Raw genomic sequence first — 15,026 nt, forward strand, 5'->3', positions numbered from 1 at the left:
ACGGATACTTGGCTTTCAACGTCGTTCTCCTGGCAACAACACTTAGTTGAACAATTTTCGACCGCCCACCCCCCCTCCTCCAGAAAAAGGAAGTCCTAAGAAAAAAAGGAAGAAGTTCTCTTTACCAGCTGTCGGAAGCATTCCCAGATTCTGTACTACAATGAAAAGCGGAATGGAGGACATTCTTGCCCATTCTTCAAGGGTCCCAGAGAACTGGAACAATGCGAACCTTATATTAATAAACAAAAATGGAGACGTTAAAGAATTGAACAATTATAGGCCTATTAGCTTACTTCCAGTATTGAATAAAATATTCACCAAGATAATTTCTAATAGAATAAGGGCAACCCTGGAATTCAGTCAACCAAGAGCTCAGGCTGGTTTCTGGAAGGGATACTCAACGGCGGATCACATTCATGCCAATAATCAGGTTACCAAGAAATCCGCAGAGTACCATAAGCCTGTCTATATAGCTTTCACATTTTACTTAAAACCATCTTATTCTGTAGAGATACCAGCAGTCATAGAGGCATTGCGTGATCAAGGAATACAGACTGCTTACGTAAATACCCTGGAAAATATCTACAGAGATTCCACATCCACCTTAATTCTGTACAAGAAAAGTAGGAAAATATCTATAAAGAAATGGGTCAGACAGGGAGACACAATCTCTCCAATGCTACTCACTGTGTGCTTGGAAGAGGTATTCAAGCTATTAAACTGGGAAGGCTTAGGAGTAAAAATCGACGGCGAATATCTCAGCAACCTTTAGTTTGCCGATGACATTGTTCTATTCAGTAACAGTGCAGACGATTTACAACAAATTATTGAGGACCTTAAACAGAAATAGTGTAAGAGTGTGATTGAAGATTAATATGCAGAAGACAAAGATAATGATAAATAGCCGAGCAAGCGAACAAGAGTTCAAGATCACCCGCCGAGGTTGCTCAGTGGCTATGGTGTTGGGCTGCTGAGCACGAGGTCGCGGGATCGAATCCCGGCCACGGCGGCCGCATTTCGATGGGGGCGAAATGCGAAAACGCCCGTGTACTTAGATTTAGGTGCACGTTAAAGAACCACAGGTGGTCGAAATTTCCGGAGTCCCCCACTACGGCGTGCCTCATAATCAGAAAGTGGTTTTGGCACGTAAAACCCCATTTGTTTTTAGTTCAAGATCGCCAGTCAGCCTCTAGAGTCTGTGAAGGAGTGCGTTTACCTAGGTCAATTAATCACAGGAAACCCTGATCATGAGAAGGAAATTGGGTTGGATCGGCATACGGCAGACATTGCCAGTTCCTGACTGGAAGCTTACCATTATCATTGGAAACGGAAATGTACAATCAGTGCATTTTACCAGTACTGACATATGGGGCAGAGACTTGGAGACTGACAAAGAAGCTTGAGAACAAGTTAAGGACCGCGCAAAGGGCGATGTAACTAAAAATGCTAGGCATAACGTTAAGAGACAGAAAGGCAGCGGTTCGGATTAGGGAGCAAACAGGGATAGCCATGCTCTAATTCACATAAAGAGGGGAAAATGGAGCTGAGCAGGCCATGTAATTGCGTAGGGTGGACAATCGGTGGACCATTAGAGTTACAGAATGGGTGCTAAGAGAAGGGAAGCGCAGTCGAGGGCGGCAGAAGACTATAGGTGGGGCAATGAAATTAGAGAATTCGCATCGGCTAGTTAGAATCGGTTGGCGTAGGGCAGGGGTAATTAACGATCGCAGGGAGAGGGCTTCGTCCTGCAGTGGACATAAAACAGGCTGACGATGTTGATGGGGATGAGTTACCAATGGACCGTTTTCCCCCAGACGCAGCCCCAAGCAGCAGCCTCGTGACTAAAAGCCCACGTACAGTTTTGCCTTTCTTATGTCGTGTCAGTTCATGGGAGTCACTTGTCGTCCTAATGCTTTTCCAGGCTCACTGATGATTGTCGCCTGGGTGCTGCTTGTTAGTGTCGGCATCCTCCTCGCCAGGCACTACAAGAACGTATGGGAGGCCACCACCGTATGCGGCGTCAAGCCATGGTTTGCTGTAAGGGCGCTTCTGGAATTCATCTCGAACAATGTGACCAAGAAATGCTGGAATGCTCGGAATTGCTTTCTGGGAACATGCAGTATGCTGGCGGGAGAAGTGTGTCCAAGTTAATTAAGATAATCGTTAGGAAGGTGCTCGTTTTTTAAAGACAGATACGAATGAGTGGATATGAATTGTTGCAAAATATGAATTCTCGGTGAAAAGTGCTGACATCTTCTTTTTTTCGGGGGGGGGGGGGTAGACAGAGACCGGTTATCTCTGCACATGCCGAGTGCGTCTACTTCTCCATCTTTATTATGTGTTTAAATTTGCTCGTTTTAATGTATGTAAATTTCCACCTTCCGATGACTTAACTCCTATGAAATATTTCCGAACAGTCGGCGCGGAATGATTGTCGAATGCATTTATTATGCCTTCGCAACTTTTGGCAATACCTACGGTTGCCCTGAGACTGATGACCCGGCATAATCAGTGAATAAAAAGAATTTTATTCATTCACTCAAAAAAATAAAAGCATAGCAACAACATATACAGAAGGAGGTGTCAAAGCTCAAGGCTGTAATGGGACCTCCTGTTTCTAATTAAAAAGGGCAAAACAAATTAGGGCTAAGCAAAGCCAGTTTCGCACCGGTCATTTATTTCTTTGGGGTTTGCCGCATAATTTCCTGCCAACAAACATCTTCTGAGGAGTCTCTCGTTTCTTCACATTTCCAGTTCCACCGGGTCCTCATGATGCTTGCGGTGGCCATGATGATTGCAGCCCTGGTGCTAATCTTCTACAAGGTCGGCCAGTGGAGCGTTGTGAGTTGAGGCGTCATTTATGGATTACTCATTTCCAGCAGCGACTGGTGTACTGATAGTTGAGTCTGATTATCGATACTTAAAGCCGTTGTCCTTTACGGCCTGTTCGTGCAAAGCTTCGATCGCTTGCGTAACAAATAATTGTTGGTGCCGTGAGAGGTCGCCCGTCATGTCTTAGAAAATTGCGCTTGAAGTTTACCTATCGGTTCCTAACTACGCGAGACTGTGTAGTCTTGGGAACAAATGTTTCGCCTACACCATTTTCGTGTTGTGGAAATGGCGCGGCGCCGTTAGCTTTTCACCATCTTGCCCGCAGAGTGTTACTCCACCATGGTGGATTTCTCCACCGGTGTCCAATTTGCAATCACTTTTAATTACCATGCTTTAGGTTAAGGCTGTTGTGTTCACGGTGTCGGGAACAGATAAACTATCATAAAAACAATTTGCAGTTATACAGCGAAGCTCTATATGGCTAGCCGATTCGTCCGTCCATCCGTCTGTCGATCACCTGTGCACCGAAAACTCCTCCGACGCAAGCCCATGCGCGTGCACGAAAAAAAAAAAAAAGAGGCGCGCTATAGCCAACATCGAATAGATAGCACAAGGCCTGTTTACTCCGATCCATTACGTGACGCTACCTGGCCCGAAATTTCCACTGACAAGGCTGGCGTGATGAAAGCGATGACGTCAAAATCACTGTTGTCTACTTGGGAGCACCCCATTAGATTCTATGGCAGTCGGGCCAAGTAACATGACGTCATGGATCGGAGTGAAAAGGCTTTGTGCTATCTAGATGGTGTTGGACTAGCTCCGCCAGTAGTCAGGTCGTTGCTTTTAGTCGCAGCAGAGCGCGCGCGTGCAGCAGTTTCTCTCCGACTCCGAAATTGGTAGGCCACGTGTCATGCGTGCCCCTGAGCAGCAGGCAGCTTGCGATCAGCAATGCCGCGAGCAGAACCAGGAAGGAGCTCGTCTACGCCCGGCCGATGGTGCAGCCCGGGCACAAGAACAGGCTCGTGCAGCCGAGCGCAAGCACCAACTGCGTACCGAAGATCTGGCAGCTTACTAAGCCGCCGTTTAATGAACCGTTGGGATTAATCCAGTGATAAACACCGGGGCAGCACGTTTCAGCTCGCTGGTTAACCATCTGCACGGAGTGCTTGGACGGTGTTCTTTTATGTTTGTTTTGTAAGGGGGGAGAGATGAGGGGTTGGAGGTCGTATGTGTCAACACAGGTACAAGGAATCTGCCTATATTTAAGGTCGTAAATTAACAGTTTTGTTATGTCGTATACGTGGTGGGTGACGTACTTCACTGTGCTCTCTGCTGTCAGCTCCAGTTCCAGTGTAACTTTCGAGGATTCGCAGCTATTGGACGAGGCGAGACTTAGGTCAGAAGTAATGGTTGGACACGTTTGCAACACCGGCTTAAATTTTGCTATTTTTAAGGCCGCTTTCCATTGTAGACCTATTTGCTGGTTATATGAAATTGTATTAGGTCTAATTAAATCAGGCCATGTTTAGGTCAAACAAGACTTTTTTTTTACTTCAGCGAATGCTTGCTATGTTTATTATCTGTTATGTGATGGGTGTGTCCGGAGGGGGGGGGGGGGGAGTCATCAGGTTTGTTTTGTACGACATTCAAGTCAAAGAACAGTGTACCTCAAATTGAAACCCTGTCTGATATCATCATTGTCGGCTGACATGTGGTAATATTACACGTTTTTAATTCATTGTGATATGTCCCTTAAGTGCATTACTTGCATTCTGGCAGAAGGTTGACTACAGGCCAGCTTAAGTATGCCCCTTTCATGCTTGTATGAATTGCACCTGTATGTATAGAAAATATCATCGTTTCAGAATGAATTTTAGAATAAGCAAGCCGCATCAAGTTTGACTGGTTTGTTATGCTTTCTTCCAGACTGAAAATCCGCATCCAATCTTGGGCATTGTGTGCTCAATTTTAGGGATTCTGCAGGTAACATTACTTTCATGTACCTTTCTCCTGCTGTCTCTACCTAAGCATTCTTGGGAAGTCTTTAAAAATGTCAAGATATATTTTCTTACTTTTGGTGGGGTTGGGGAAAAAGAAGGAGGGGGTGACTCCTTTTGTAGCTGTGCGCTATATGTATTCTCAACTTGACCTGCCGTTTTCTTTCACAGGGGGACCGCTTCATCGCTTTCTGTTAGATATTGGGATGTTGCTTGGTAATAAACATAGTTCATTAAGATATAAGTGATTTTGTTAGGTCCTCACGTTTCACTAAGTCATGATGACGACGTGCAGGACAGACTGGTTTCTACCTGTGATCTTGGGATACCAGCCTCTGTAGTTTCCCCTTTTTCGCAGTTAACTAAAAAAAAAAAAAGTCGAGGATCATGAAAACCGAAGGCAAAAAGTTTACTTGCTATTTCGGTGGTGAGAAGCAAAAAAAAATTTGTTGGCTGTGATAGTTATCAACGCAGTGATCTGGGTATGATTTTGCAACTGCGATTACAGGTGGCCGCTCTTTTCAATTTGCCATAAAATAAAATGATTATACAGTAATCATAAAGGTAATAATGATTATGATAGCACTTGCGGATGCACTAGTCGCGATGAGTCAGCAGTATACTTTCCAAAAACGTGTCAGGACCAAGGCAAATGGAAAGTCCCGTTTCCAAGCAGTTCCACCGGGGCCGGGACGAAAAGATTTGTGGTCATTACAGATCCGCATATGAGATCAGAGCGAATGAAGGCACCGATGACATATTTTTTGGGGTTTCGCGGGACACGTTTCTTTTTTACTGAAATAGCCACGCCAGGCTTATCTTGCGTGACAAACTTGATCAGGTGTTTGTGAGTGCGTTCTCCTGCATGATTTTTTTTATCATTAAAGGAAGTTCTTTAAATATGGGCCAAATAATTATTTAGAGCGCTGAAAATACGCAGGTATGATGAGTAGAAACGAGTTTATTAACGACATGCTACCTCTTATGCTTGTGTATTTGATTGTTGGGATAAACTTCGTTGTTTAAAATGTTTTATGCACTTGTTGGGTCTGTTTGTAGATCAGAGACCGCCTCACTGCTTAATGGTGTCGTATCTCTGCTAATAGGCAGACCCTGCGGATATTTGGTCTGACATGAAATATTGCAACTGCGCCGTCATTTAATATTTCAGCCCATCATGGCGCTATTCCGATGCCACCCCCACGAAGAAAACAGGTATATCTTCAACTGGGCTCACTGGTTCAATGGCAACGCTGGCCAAATAGTTGCAGGTAAGCGTTTCCGTTGAAACAATCTAGTACACTGAACGTATCAGCGAATAACTTAAGCTTTATTTTAAAATGTGTGTTTCTTTAAAGAAATAGAAGTATCGTTTGTTTTCGCCCCTGGTGTAAGTGCTGGCGGCGTACCGATGAGATGCGGTAATTATAAGGCCATTTAACTAAAAACATCTAATCACCGTTAGAACAATCAAACTTAGAATCATCTTTAATGGGTAAGTGGAACCGAGCTGTCCGTACGTACCAGATCGTCTTTTTCACGCCGAAAATTGCGAGTCCGCCTTCATTTGTGGCAGGACGAATCAGTGTTGTTGAAGCCGAAACTATGAGGCTGGGAGGCCCTCCGAACATACGTCAGTGGGCGACGTCACTCAGCGGCGGAAAGCCAGGGAAGGTATTCTGTAAGAGTCCACCCAGTGGACATGTCCGTTCCGTCAGCTTCTGAAGTGCTGATTGGCTGGGGGCGGACTGCGCGTGCACAGCTGCCACGCGGCCACAGCCAATCAGCGCTTCAGCAGCTGACGGAACGGACGTGTCCACTGGGTGGACTCTTACAGAATGCCTGATACTCGGGCTCTGGCCACATCCGTCACTGGCACGAAAAGCGATTCGAGCACTAGTGCAATACTTGAAGTGCACCGGCTTAAGAGACCGTTTATAGTGTCCCTGTGTGTAGTATACCTCCCACTTGCACTCAGTGCTTACTCTCTCCCTTTCTCCCTCTTTCTATTCCCTCTCCCCCACCCCAGTGTAGGGTAGCAAACCGGGTGCTCTTCTGGTTGACCTCCCTGCCTTTCCTGTTCTTGTTCTCTCTCTCCTCGCTGCGCGTGCGTCTGTATTTGCATAGCTCAAGTAATTAGTCATCGGCGGCGAGGAGCACGTATTTGCTTAGCCACGCTGCGGGCGCGTAGATTGCCTGGGCGCTGCAGGCCGCACATCTCAGAACATTCACGAGGTAGATATGAAACAGAATACAAGAGTGTGTCAACAGTGCGGCAATGGTTTTGACACGTTTCCTTGACGGTAAAGAACTACGCGGAACCAAAAGTATGAGTCACCAGTTTTATCTGTTTATCGGGCGAAGTTGTACTCAGAAAAACAAGTGACGCTCAAAGCACAACGATAGCGGTGAGCACGCAATCTGATTGCGAAAAGACTATTTCGCTGTATACTCGGTGACATTATCCGAGAAAATTCTAATACATGTAGGCGTGCGCTGAGAACTTTGTAACCGTTGTGATCCGGTAAACCGGCGGTTACCGAAAAAAAAAATAGTGTACGTGCGTCCATACAAAAAAGGCTAGCTGACGGTTCGCGAGCCTTTAAGGATGGTGCTGTTTCTTTTTTTTTTTTTGCCTCCTAAGCGTGATTTAGAAGGCAAACTATTAGAGTGTCAGTAAGGATGAATCTTGATTTGGGGCGCCGATTACGAAGTTGCTCTTCCTGAATGATGAAAAGTTCACTTTTACCGCGAGCGGAGGTCTTGTACTGCAGAAAACCACGGAACGGCGAAGTCAGGCGGCGACGCCTTGTTGAAGTAGCCCCGCCAGCTTTTCGTCACGTGCCGTATTTCGCGAGCTCCTCATTAGGTTTTGATAATTGTTCACGCACAAGTGAAGGCTACAGTTTGAGTTCTAAGTAAGGCATACGCGATCCACTTAAGAAGGTTGGAGGAATTTTTCGGAGCTAAAGTGGGCCAAATGTGGTAAAATGTTTTGAATTCCGTTACATCACACTGACGTATGGACGTTGTAGTTTGTGAACGGAATTCAGCGTAGGGAGCTTTGACCTTCATTTTCTTCCTCTAGTAATCAACGTGTCTGCGCCGAAAAAAAAATGTTTTTTTGAATAATGCTTTAAATGTCGGAACTGATCCAGTGTTTCGGCTTGGCGTCCATTTAGGGAAATGTATAAGCGAACAACGGGGGCGGCAGCAATGTCAGGTGTAGTCAGACTTGGAAAGCACGCCCTTAAGTTGTGCGGCGATGCTTGTAATGACGAGAGATACGGCAAAGCTGTTGATGATGACAGTTGTCCTCTTGCCCTCTGTCCAGTGGCCACCATATTCTTCGCCGCGGGCCTGGAGAAGGCACAGCTCAAAGGCGCCGACTGGTTCGTCTACATACTGGCGGCCTTCGTGGGCTTCCACGTCCTGGTGCACATTGTGATGCAGCTGCACTCTGCGCTCATGTCCAAGAAAGGTAAATTACTCACTCACTCACTCACTCACTCACTCACTCACTCACTCACTCACTCACTCACTCACTCACTCACTCACTCACTCGCTCGCTCACTCACTCACTCACTCACTCACTCACTCACTCACTCACTCACTCGCTCACTCGCTCACTCGCTCACTCACTCGCTCACTCACTCACTCACTCACTCACTCGCCCACTCGCCCACTCACTCACCCACTCGCCCACTCATTCACTCACTCACTCGCCCACTCATTCACTCACTCACTCGCCCACTCACTCACGCACTAACATACACACAGAAGTACACACGCTCTCTCTCACACAAACACAAACATGCACACACAGACACACGCTCACGCACTCACACACACAAACATGCACGCACAGATTCACGCACCCACACCCATCCACACTCACATTGTCGCGCATGAACTAGACACACGCACACCGCTACCACCACCACCTCTACAAAAATTGAGCGAATCAACCAACTCTGAAATGAATTACTTTAGCAAAAGCTTGTTCTCACTGCGAAAAAAGCCACCTTTTGAAGGAAGACTTCACTTAAGTTGACTGTAACAAGCGGAGCTTCAAGGAGTCCTTTTGTTTTGTTTAGAAACCGGTGATAGAAAAAAAGAAAAACAGCGAGTAATACATTCAATTGCCCTGCAAAAATAGCGTAGCGCAAGGATTACCAGAGCAGACCTGTGTACATATAGATATAGGTTTCATGAAAAGATACGGCAACGTGACCGTGTAATCGACACATCCAATTATTTTAATGGACGCCGTCGATTCCTCCAGAGAAACCCGAGCTGTTAGGAGTCTGTCAAGAGTGATCATGTTTAGATGGAGTCTCTAAGTACCGGAAAGTTTCACTAAGTTACCGCTGCCACGTAAGCCTATGCTGGGACGATTGTCGTTCCGTTGGCACCGGGTGCCCGCCGTAAGCCGCCAGCGGCGTTCTTGCGAATAGCGCCGCCAACGGCAGCACACTTGAGAGCACTGGCACGGGAAGGGGACGACGTGACGAAGGCGCTCGCGGTGCTTCCAGGAATTTCGCACTGCGGGTTTTAAGGCCTGACGCACCGGGAAACGCATCTTAGAGTGTCTGCTTTTGAGATAGGTCGCCGCCTGTACGAGACAGGTCACGTTCATGGCATCAGGTAGTGTATCAAGTAGAAAACTAGCGCAAATTGCGATGCAGATGCACCCCGCCAACAGCCCTCACCGCGGTGAGCTAAGACGCGGAGCTCCAGCAGTTATTTCCCGCATGTTATTTTACTGTGCACGTTAATATCGTCGTGTATTTAATTACGTAAATGAGCGAAGCAGCACTAAAATTGCGGACAGAAACGGAGACGTGCGTTTGCTTTTCTCTTGTTTGTTTGTTTCTTGAGCTGCTTGAGTCGATTGCACATGAATCGGTAGGTTCCCGTTCTCTGCCCGTTCTAATTCTTTTTATCTTAGCCATGCTTCGCTGATCTAAATGTCTTAGAAACTAGCCCGGTCTTCAGTTATGGTCAATTTCAGACAGCAAAACGAGAGCCATCGGTGACGGCGAGTTCGAACACACCGTTGCGTTTGCGTTCGCCGTCGGTGCACAGCAAGCAGTCACGTACCAGACGCACCGAGAGTTGGGAAGCATGACGAAGTAAAATGTATCCCAAAAGGAAGACTGGGCCGCTGAGAAGACGGCAGAATCACGACTACGAATATGAGTGTTTGCCTTCGTAAGCGCTCCGTACGCATGGGACACGAGGCTGTCGCGTATGAGCGTCTCCGCTGTTAACGTTAGAACAACCAGGCCAAGGCGGAGCAGCGTCGGAAATGTAGTGCTCAGCGATTGAAACGCCATACTCGGAGTGCGCGGCTGCCGCCATCTTTTTTTTTTTTTTTTGCCGCCTCCCCACCTCTCTTCCTTGCGGTGAGCGCTCGGTTGTCGCCGTGGGACCACACACACGTCGAGAGAACTGACCGAGCTTCCTCTCGGTGTACTTGGCACTTTCTTCTGCTGCCAACTGCAGACATCGCGTTGCTTTTTTTTTCTGTAATAGCAGTGTTTTAGCTGTATATGAGTTAATAAACGTTTATCAATTGCATTGCTGTTTTATTTTTATTTCGTTCCTGCGCAGAAGTCTCCAACGATATAAAGTTGCAAGACAGGACGCCCGGAAATGGCGTTCACTCTGTGGAGCCAGGCCTTGATATGCAACCGCCAGCGACGGACGCACCGGTATGTGATCATGTTGCCTGCGCCTTATGAAGAGCTTTGTTAGTCTATAACGGTAGGCGTTTTGTATTGGGTGTCTCAGCTAACCTCAGCAAGAGCTTAAAGAAACGCGAATGCCGAGTAGGTGGACAGAACCAAGGTGATGTTGTTTGCCGTCGCTTGGGGATGCTCAAATTATTATTTTTTGTCATTCGCCGACATTCGGCGACTTCGGCGATCGTGAAGTCTGTACAACGGTGCACGCAGTTTCTGCGTAGCGTAAGCTGCTATCAGGAAAGTACTGAGCAAAGTGCACTGGTCCCGGACATGTTGAAGTTTGACACGGTGCCTCAACCGCCAGCTGTCACATGAAAAAGAAAAAAAAAGGTAAGGCGGCAAATTGGCACGGGGTGCGCGCGCGTAATGTTTGAACGAGCTGACAGGCTTTGGGGAGTTAACTGGCGTGCATGCCGCAACCTGGAGACCGTTGAACACGTCTTCGTAGACCTCGTGGAGGGCGGACTCTTTTGGGACGCATTACAGGGAACTATTAAGAAAGGACTTGCACCTGTTATGCACGTGGCATGAAGTGTTTTTTTTTTTTTTGCCATTACCTTGTGAAGAGGACGTACTGTTTGACGCTGCCATGCTCGTTGCTCTGTATAGCATTTGGAAGAAGCGTTTGACAGTGTTTAATGCGGATGTTGACGATAGACCAATTCGTCTGTGTTTCCGAGAACTTATTGCAACATTTCTTGGAGTATATCGACGGCAAATACCTGTACCGGATTGGCTGAAGAAATTGGAGCTGCTTGAATGCTTAGACGAATTTTGAAACTTCTGATTCGGCCAATGATTGGCCGGCATGTTTTATTCTCTCTTACTATTGTATTTTGAGCAAACTCAGGAAATAAAAAAAGAAAGAAAGAAATGATCGTGTTCTAATGATAAAGCACCCGGCTGCTGTGCTCGACGGCAGAGGTTCGATTCCCCCCTCGGTCGCGCATTATTTAATTTTCCTAAAGCGAGGCGAGTCAGGAGCCTACTTACCTACCACAGCGTGCCAAGAATGAGGCAGATGATGCTTAACATTAAAATAGAGGTAAAAAAAGCACAGAACGACATACACAAGAAAACGGAGATCGAGATGGGGTACTAAAGACAGATGCCTTGAATGCTCTTTTAAATCACTATAGCGACGTTAGTGGCTTTATATGCAGTGTAGCTTTGAAAAAAGAAATGTGCATCAGTAAATGGCAGAGTTTTTGAACCATAAATATTATGCTCACGTGGCAGTTACTTCGTTTGGCTGCAAAATCTGTACCGTTAGCATTGCACAATAAATTCTTACTGATATGTCCGAAAATCAATTCGTTTGGCTGCAAAATCTGTACCGTTAGCATTGCACAATAAATTCTTACTGATATGTCCGAAAATCAATTCATATTAACGAACAAACAATAATTCAGTACTACCTTAATTGACGTATCGTGTTTTGAAGAGGCCGCTTATGTGAGTGTTTAGACCAGATGGTGTGCTATTCATGCGCTGTTGCAGACCACAGAAGAGAAAGTTCGAACATTTAGCCACTCGTCTTGGGTTTCTGGCATTTTTATTGGACGGCCCAAACGCGCGCGTCGTGCAAAAGCCCATTCATTACGCAACTGTCGCATAGCTGCATGCAGTGTTCCAATGTTACGCTATTTCGTTCCAGGGAGGCGGCTTCAGGCGCTTCATGCTCGGTATCTACCTGGTCGTCGCCATACTCGTCGTAGCTGCTTTGGTCTCGACCATCTGGTTCGCCACGGCGCCTTGACGACGACGTCGTGATAATGCCTTCATGGAGTGATGAGAGACGTGGTTGCGACCACCACTTCGTGTCTTGGTGAGGACGCCCCCATACCTGTTGCCCCCACGGCGCAAACTTCACGGCGTGTCAAAGAAGCTGAAGCCTGTTCAACGATCTGTGGTCTTCTCGTTTACGGACCAACTTGCGGACAGTTACCGACCGAGCAGACGACTTTATTTGCCGTCACTGGTTGTGCCTTCGCAAGTGAAATGCGACGTCGGTAGGGTTCCTCGAAGACTTTGCGAAACAAAAATACCGAAACGTTGTTCATTCATCGCGAGGGTTTCGACGAACCGGCGTACAGCGTCGTGCCAGGAGGCTCGCACGAGAGCCTCGACGCCTGCCCGTTTTGGACATGAATAGTGCCAATGCTTCGTCGAAGGAAGCTCTTCTCGTGCGTGTGCATTTTGTCTTTTCGAAGACTTTTGAACAGTTTTTTGTACCGTCGTCTACGTTTTCCGGTGTGTGTTATGTCGTTTTTTTTTTTCCTTTTAACCAAGTACGTGCTGTTCGAGTGAGCGAGGCCACCTACATACGTTCGCTTTTTAGAAGCAGCTGGCGCTTTCGTGCTTTGTCAGCGTTGAGATTTATATAAGCGATGAGTTTGGTTTGTCATTTTTTTTCTTTGCTTTGGATGACTTTTAACGTTTCTGACACCTCGTTGAAGGCGTAAGAGCGGCATGCTTAATTTTTTTTTTCGCTTCTACCTCATATGAAATGTCTATAGGCATAGTGCTTTAGCCAGCCTAACAATAATATAGACCGTAAATTACGTTAGTAAGCTTTGCTTCACAGTTATTAGATGCCGCCACGCATAGCGTACTGTACATAGGGAAGCAAACTTCTATGATACCTATGTCAATGCAAATCGTGATGTAAATAAGCGAGTAATATATTGTGTTAATAAATAGTTGTTTTCTTTTTTAGTGATGTCTTGTTTTCCTGAATGCCAGGGTACTATGGGGACTGCTGAAGCATCCAGTGACAAAGGCTTTACTCGTTGGACAGATTGAAAAAATTGTAGCCTAATCACAAGGATAAACTGGACTGATGCGACGTGTCCTTGACACGGATGTGTTACTGATCGAAATATAGCTGTCGACTTTTCTGTAGCCTAGTGGAACATAATCAGAACCCGCCGTGGTTGCTTAGTGGCTTTGGTGTTGCGCTGCTAAGCACGAGGTCGCGGGATCGAATCACGACCACGGCGGCCACATTTAGATGAGGAGGAAAGGCAAAATCGCCAGTGTGCTTAGGTTTAGGGTCACGTTACATCCCCAGATAGTCAAAATTAATCTGGAGTTCCCCACTACGAAGAGCCGTTTCAAATAAAGTTTTATTCAGTTACGGCGTGCCTAATAATCAGATCGTTGTTTTGGCACCTAAACCACATACTTCGATTAATTGAAATTGACATAATCAGTTTCTAAGACCACTTATTTTACAGACTGCTGTGTTCCGAACGTGAAAAAATCATAATTTGTTTAGAGACTGGTTAAGCACTAAAATCAGCATCTCCATCTGTGCATACAAAGTAACCGCCGCTTTATATGTGTTATGAAAACTACCTCGCCTGAACACTGAGCTGAACATGTCGAATGGTGTTGTGGGTTGCATTGTGAAGGCAGCATCTGTTTTCATGCCACATTAAAAGTAATACACGCTTGAGTGAAGTGATTGTTGACGCCTCATCGTGAAGGGAGATGGAGAATGATAAATGAAAGCTGGGGATTTTAACTAGCCCGACATGCATCTAAATTTTACCGTGTTCGCTCTCAAGCCCGAAAACATCTTCCTTCCTGAAGAACATTTATTTTTAAGCATATCGCAAAAATTTTCTCCCCTCTAGCTGTGATGACTAACATTTGAGAAAACTTTACAGGCGCCATTTCAGTATTCTCTTATTGCGTACAGACGTGGAAAAATTCAGTGTTTCCCGTGTATTCGAATTTGTATTACATTTTTTTTTTGTGCAGCAGTCTCGTAACATTAAAGGGTTAAATTCTTTGTATCGTAGTCGGGGTAAAATAGCGCGCAGTGATTAACAGTGCACAAGACAAGAACAGAAACTGAAGGTTTAGGGAGCTGCACCATTGGAATAAATGATTTGAGCAGCGTTAAAAAGATTCCTTCACGGAAGATGTTACCACCGAATCGGGAAGCATGTTCTGTTCTCTCGTTAGCTACCGAAATAGCTTTATTTTAAGGCATTGTTGCGTGTGTGTGTGGTGGATAGATAAAAATCGTGTCCGTAAAGTCGTGGTGCATTCTTGACTGGTCACAAGAAAACAACGAAAAATAGAAATGTAAAATCTTCACTAAATGAAAACTCTCCATGTTGCCGTAGCATGATTTGCAAGGGTGTGCGCACACATGTGATGACAAAGCACCACGAACCGCGCCACGCAGGCGATGACGCAGCACCGCGAACTGCACCACACAGGTGATGACGCAGCACCACGAACTGCGCCACACAGGTGATGACGCAGCACTACGAACTGCACCACACAGATGATGACACAGCACTACAAACTGCGCAGCAGCGAATCAGCGCACGCCAGTCTAGAGGTGGACGGTCCAGAGGAAAGTTCAATGTGTTCTGCAGCTTTCTAAATTCCAATCCGTGACCAAAGTGTGACGTGAATATATCCTCGC

The 15,026-nt window shown here is 46.1% G+C and overlaps 1 protein-coding gene across 3 annotated transcripts in view; it reads left to right on the forward strand.

The window, feature by feature from the left end:
• The window catches only part of LOC142560667 (putative ferric-chelate reductase 1 homolog), a 78,154-nt gene extending 64,857 nt beyond the window's left edge, over positions 1–13,297 (forward strand). For all 3 annotated transcript variants that reach the window (XM_075672913.1, XM_075672914.1, XM_075672912.1), the window contains 7 exons: positions 1,922–2,037; positions 2,755–2,841; positions 4,759–4,815; positions 6,001–6,100; positions 8,164–8,310; positions 10,446–10,546; positions 12,237–13,297. In XM_075672913.1, coding sequence (XP_075529028.1) covers positions 1,922–2,037; positions 2,755–2,841; positions 4,759–4,815; positions 6,001–6,100; positions 8,164–8,310; positions 10,446–10,546; positions 12,237–12,338 — 710 coding nt within the window. In that variant the 3' untranslated portion in view covers positions 12,339–13,297. The remainder of the gene's footprint in view (positions 1–1,921; positions 2,038–2,754; positions 2,842–4,758; positions 4,816–6,000; positions 6,101–8,163; positions 8,311–10,445; positions 10,547–12,236) is intronic.
• Positions 13,298–15,026: the final 1,729 nt, after the last annotated feature.

This window comes from Dermacentor variabilis, chromosome 10, assembly GCF_050947875.1.
Source record: "Dermacentor variabilis isolate Ectoservices chromosome 10, ASM5094787v1, whole genome shotgun sequence".
Classification (NCBI taxonomy): domain Eukaryota; kingdom Metazoa; phylum Arthropoda; class Arachnida; order Ixodida; family Ixodidae; genus Dermacentor; species Dermacentor variabilis.